General features: G+C 33.5%; 2 protein-coding genes across 2 annotated transcripts; one reads left to right on the top strand and one right to left on the bottom strand.

Annotated features, from left to right (window-relative positions):
* Positions 1 to 297: 297 nt before the first annotated feature.
* On the bottom strand, positions 298 to 1,143 carry LOC113700593 (citrate-binding protein-like). The gene is made up of 2 exons (XM_027221064.1): positions 871 to 1,143; positions 298 to 681 (listed from the first exon to the last, which is right to left on the bottom strand). Exons 1-2 carry the CDS (start codon positions 1,141 to 1,143, stop codon positions 298 to 300), a joined length of 657 nt encoding a protein of 218 aa, XP_027076865.1.
* Positions 1,144 to 4,822: 3,679 nt separating this feature from the next.
* Positions 4,823 to 6,029, top strand: LOC113700592 (citrate-binding protein-like). The gene is made up of 2 exons (XM_027221063.2): positions 4,823 to 5,162; positions 5,529 to 6,029. Exons 1-2 carry the CDS (start codon positions 4,890 to 4,892, stop codon positions 5,910 to 5,912), a joined length of 657 nt encoding a protein of 218 aa, XP_027076864.1. The 5' UTR covers positions 4,823 to 4,889; the 3' UTR covers positions 5,913 to 6,029.
* Positions 6,030 to 6,217: the final 188 nt, after the last annotated feature.

Genomic DNA, 6,217 nt, shown 5'->3' with positions numbered 1-6,217 from the left:
TAAATTGCTCCTCGTGGGATCGACCCGATACGCATCTTGTACTAAAATTGCGACCTGTATACTTGCAGTCCAACGGGTGTAAAATCGGAATTAAACTTGCACTTAAAGTGAAAACCCGTCAATATTGACATCAAAGTAGATATGGTAATCTAAGTAATGACCTTGTAGAATTTAATTTCCCATTTGGTATAATTTCCTCAAACAACAACACAACAAACAAACACCAATAATGTTTAATCACTAATGAACCACTATATTATTCCGCATTACAAAAGAAAAACCATCTTAAATACAACATCAATCTCTTATTTTTAGAATTTCGATGTTCTTCCATCGTGATTCCATGCGATAAGAATCATCATTTTGAGCATAAACACCACATTTGAAAGTATGTGAGGTGCCTCCACGGCCATCTGCGACAATCTTTAGACAACCATCAATGAAAACCTTCACCTTTGCAGCTAAAACATCTTGAACCACATTGAGATGAAACCACTTGTCATAGACGCTTGGAACCAGAACAGAATCAGTATAGTAAAAGAGTGAGCCATTGTAAACCCTAAGCATCAGAGTTGTGGCATGAGGAGCAGTTGCCCCGAAAACTTGCATGATGCAGACACCTGATGTCCCCGATGGCACGTAAAAATCAAATTGCCAAACACCTGAAGAATAGTTATACCCCTACAAGAATTGGCGAAAATAAAATTCATATTGGTGTCGGATGTTCGAAAGAATTTCAGAGTATCTGAAAATTATATGAATGTTACGTGATATGTATCCAAACCTACTGGTATGAACATTTTTCTACATTGACGGTACTACATGAGCATATTTTTGTCAAAAATGGATAGGCAATAGAATTTTTCATACCTGTATCCCAATCTCAGTTCGAGGTTTTGTATGACTAGTGGGAGTGTGTGGTTTATCGGTTGAAAATACCCACAAATAGTGAACTCCATCTACGAACTTGTATCTTTGATCTACAGGCACATCATATGGTTTCTGAATGTGGTAAAATGATGTATTAAAAGGCAAAGAAATGAAGCCCTTGGATGGATCCACAGGTCCTTCACAGCAGAGGACCTTGTACAAGAGGAATTGGAGAATGGCAAATTGCAAGAAGGTTGAGGAAAAAGATGTCATCTCTTACCATGAACAAAGTAGTGGACTTCAATGAATACCTGAGAAGGGATTTATAGAAAATTAAACCTTCCTAGATTCCTCATATACTATCATACTATCGCGAATTTTTAATTGCTAAGGCGAAGGAAATGACTTTCTCAACTTTTTGATTAGTTTGAACATGAGCCAACGTCACGCAATTTCGGTAAAACAGCATAGTTTAATTTCATAATGCAATCTTGGTACGTAGATCTAATCTTTGTACATGACATAGAAATTTATATCCATAGAAGAGAAAAGTTAAGTCGTGTAAAGGACATATGGACAATACTGATTCTTTGTACATTTTCTAAATAATGATATTCCAACCTATTTAAACATTTGAATTTAATACTTTCTTCAATGACAAGTTGGGAGTTTGAATCTTATTTATATTTATAGAGCACAGAATGTGCCCTAAGTTACATTAACTTCGGGATTTCTCCCTATAGTTTGTCTCCTGAGCAGGCTGCTTAAGCGAAAGAAAACAAGAAATAAGCAAATGTATAGTATGCATAGCTGTGGTTCTTTTCATAAATCCACAAAAATTGTTTACAATTGACAGATGGCTTAAGGACAATGTTAATTACTTGGTTCTTAAAAGAAAAAAATGCATCTATCTCCTTAGCTGTTAGGGTAAAATATGTAAAGTTAATTACAGCCCGATTGACTATTAGACTACTAAGTGTTTGTAATTAACAGATGGCTTAGTCTTCACACCAACAAGCTCTATGTTACTTGATTATTAGAAGAAAAAAGCGTATCTATTATCTTAGCTGTAAGGATAAAGTATATTTACTGCCCAGTTCACTTTTAGACTCTTTCAGATTAATTTGTGAAACAATATGATTGACCAACCCTAAGATTGGATTGAAGCCATGGGCACGTTGTTATATGGAGTGCCGATTATAATTGACGTGCTAATCTCATATCTATCAGTCAGTGCAAATGAAAATAGATGTGAATAATGAAACTCGCATATTTGCTACATTTGGCTCGCTTTAACATTGTTCAAATTGTTTTGAAGTAATCTTCATAGGGATATTCTTTGATTTACAATGGAATGAGGTTAGTGCATGATCACACAGGTTTCAACAGCTTTTTTGTACTTTTCTCGTTAGACCATGAAAACTGAAGAATAAACATATTCAAGGTGTAGAGTAGGTAATTGTTTCGGTTTTCTTTGTTTTGGGTTTTCCGCTTGATAGCTTATCGAAAAAAAGCCGAAAAGACATAAACATAAACAGAGAAAAGAGACCATGGTGGTCATCTTGCTCGTTTTTCTTTCCTTCTTTCTCCGTTACTAAGAAAGAGTCTTAGTATGACGCTAAGATGTAATGGAAAAAGAAAATAAAGGGATTTAGCTCCTCTCCAATAGATTCTTTTTCCATTTTTGACAATGCACATCTAATATATGATATGTGTTTTTATTTATTAAGAAGGGATATAATTATTTTAAATTTGATTAATCTTAACACTTGTTAATAAATGAAGACACGTGTCATTCATCCAGATGTGTACTATGAAAAATGGAGAGAAAGAATCCCCTCCAGGAGCCAAGTTCAAAAATAAAGAAGGAAATAATTCAATGTAATCTGAACATTTGATTGAATATGTAAAATCCACCGACTACAATATTACCTTTGGGAAATAATTTCTTATCTATACTTCACCTTAGCCGTTAATGCAACCCTCCTGGTATATGGCTTCCATGGCACAATATGACAAGAAAAGACAGTGTGTTGAGGATAAATAGGTAAGTCTCTTGAATATTAATAACTAATATTAGGAAGGCAAGAAAAGTGTGTTGAGAACAGTGTGTTGAGAATAATGGAAGTCATAAAACATATTAGGAAGGCAAGAAAAGCATATTCAAAGTAGAAGCTGATATGATATCCTACTTGATCACTTAAAAAAAAGGCTTAATATCATCTTTGGCTCTGCTTCTTAGCACTAGCTTGCTTCCAATTCGAAGTAATACATACTAACCTATGCTTTTAATTGAGGTGATTATTTGGTACTTAAATTAAACCTAGAAAGTTCTTAATTCAAAGGACGAACTCCACATTGCATCCCTGAATTTGTATAATTTTTTCACTTTGCACCATAAACTTTAATTTTGAACACTTTACAAGCTAAATTCTTAATTTTGAACACTTTGCAACCTAAACTCTCAAGTTTATCTTATTTAAATATAGTCAATGACAACTTTACCAAAAATTAATGGCATAGAGGTCCTAACAAATCAATGATAACGTGCTAAAGCTGGTCCAAAGGTTCCAAGGTATCATAACAAAAATAGAACGATACATTATCATTAATTTGCACTATCTTTTATCTTGCTAATTTTGCTAATAACATTAGTAACTAAAACCATATAAATCAATAATGACGGGCAGCTGGTCAAAAAAGTTAGGGATCATAGTTAGAACAAAATGTCACATCGTCGTTACATTGTCATAGTTAGGGATAAAGTGTATAATGCAGCAAACAAGAAGAAGACTAGTTTTATGTTTTTAAACTAGCTTTATGGAAAAAGGTCAAGTTCTTGCTAACTGCTCTTCACATGATTTTGAAAGTTTCTTACCATTAATCTTAAAAGGCTTTTAGAGCTTTTCTATTTGACTTTTTCTCTTGTTTGACTTGTTCAAATTACATATGATACATATATTTGTCTGTTTATGTGTAAAGCAGATTACAAATCATTGTCTATTTTAATGCAACTGGATCAAACAAACAAGTTCAATTTTGGAAGGAGAAGGTATGATATGACAAGATACAAGAAGACAAATAAATTTTTTTTATCACTTTTTGATCCAAGGAAAAGATTATTCAAACCTCATTTCACATTATTTTTTTACTTCTACTTTACCAAATCCAGATACCTGCATTGTCATTTTCACAGGGTGAATGTACAGAGAAGTTATAATGGGAATTGGAGAATTAATTTATACTCGTTCTTACACACCTGATTTAAACAGAGGCAGATGACTACGTTCGTTTTTCTTTTCTTATTTTTGTTTTTCATGTTTTTGGTTTTTCAATGAATTATCAGCTGTCAACTAGTAAAAACGGAGAACTAAAACCAAAACACTGGCCTGCAACTTTTGTACTTATCTCGTCTTCAGTTTTCATGGGATAAAATAGAAGTACTTTTATACGAGGAAAATATAAAATTACAGTTGAAACCGGTCATGTTCTAGACTGGTTCCATTGTAAATCCAAGATTTTCACAATTACAAGAGAATTTCTTGACAATTCAAATTATGTTATATTTGGCTCATTGAATAAATAAGTGAGTCTTAGCACGTATTAATTATTGAACTCCTTAGTAGGAAATGCTATTGAAACTCCTGAAATGAACTGTTCAAATTATGTACATAACTTATGCTATTACATGTGTACCATTTCACAAGAATAAAGAGAAGGCAACGTTGTAATAATCCAATGGTCAAAGAACTAACTTTACTTTGTTGCTTTTGGTACATTTTCAAAATGGAATTTCATATTCAGTAGTTCGGCCATGCTGATGCTGCATAGATCGAGACAGCACATTTAAAAAGAATGAATTTGACAGTTTAAACGCGATCTGATCTAAATCACAGATATAACACTGTCATGTAATCGCCTTAACAATTGCCAATGCAGCACCAAATTTTTCTCTCATTGTTGCTTTCAATACGTTGTTATAAGTACCACAAAAATTTTCTTGGTCTCAAGGTAGAGAGATGGGTAGTAGCTTTTACCACAATATCTGTTCCCTCTTAGTCGTCGTTCTAGCAAGTACTCAGCTTGCTATTGGAGAGCCAACTGATCCAACAGATGGATTTGTTGAACTCCCATTTAATACATCCTTTTATCACATCCAGAAGCCATATGATATCCCTGTAGACCAACGATACAGCTTCATTGATGGAATTCACAAGCTCTGGGTCTACTCCACTGACAAGCCTTTAGCTAAGAATAGTCCTACAAATTCTCGTACAGAAATTATAATCCAAGTAAATCACTATTAATCTCTTTATCTCTTCCAATTCTTTTCCAGTTTTTACACTTCAGTTCCCATACCTTAAGTTACTAGATATAGATCAATTAGCAAAACAATATTAGTAGTGTTAGAGTAACTATTTCATAATTGCCCTTTTTTTGTTTTGAATTTTAGCACATTTTTTCATAGCATAGTCTATGGGGTAACAGATGATACTTAGAAACAAGTGTGCCAAGTTTTACAAATACGTATGAAATTAGATCAACAAAATATATATTTAAGCACAAATTGAATTGCATGTATGGACGGGAAAAATCCTTTTGCTACATGTGAAATACAGCATGTGACATGTTAATTTTTGTGCTAATTTGCTTCTCAGGGTTATAATTACTCTTCGGGGATTTGGCAATTTGAAGGATATGGATTTGTTCCCAATGGAACTTCTGGTGTTTGCATCATGCAAGTCTTTGGAGCAAGCCCTCATGCCACAACTCTAATGCTCAGACTTTTCAATGGAACCCTTTCATACTATAGAGCTCCTGTCCTAGTTTCAAACATCTATGATAGGTGGTTTCGTCTCAATGTAATTCACGATGCAGATGCTAGCAAAGTGACGGTTTACATTGATGGGGTTCAAGTGATTGAAGCACCTGGAAGAGGTGGAAAATATCATTATTTCAAGTGTGGAGTATATTCACAACCTGATGCTTCTTACTACATGGAATCTAGGTGGAAAGGAATCAAAATCCTAAAAAAAATGTAATTTGTTTCTTTTATGATCTATATGTTGGGCTTTGGTTTAAGTGTGGAATGTTAATACCTATTTTCTTTTCGTGGAATAAAAGTTATCTGTTATAAGTAATAAAAAGTTTGACATGGACGCTGTCAATGTTGAAAACAGACTGTTTCTTCATAAAAAAAAAAAATCGTATATTCAAATCATGTGAGAATTGTATTAGTAGATAATTTGTAAATATTCTTCAAGTGACCTATATATAGTCTCAAGGCTTAACTTGACTCGTGGTGGTGATGGCGAAATTATCCAAACTTTGAATTATCCAAAAAAGA

This window comes from Coffea arabica, chromosome 7e, assembly GCF_036785885.1.
Source record: "Coffea arabica cultivar ET-39 chromosome 7e, Coffea Arabica ET-39 HiFi, whole genome shotgun sequence".
Taxonomy (NCBI): Eukaryota; Viridiplantae; Streptophyta; class Magnoliopsida; order Gentianales; family Rubiaceae; genus Coffea; species Coffea arabica.
Note: the sequence above shows the minus strand (reverse complement) of the source record. Positions and strands in the feature narration are given on the sequence as shown.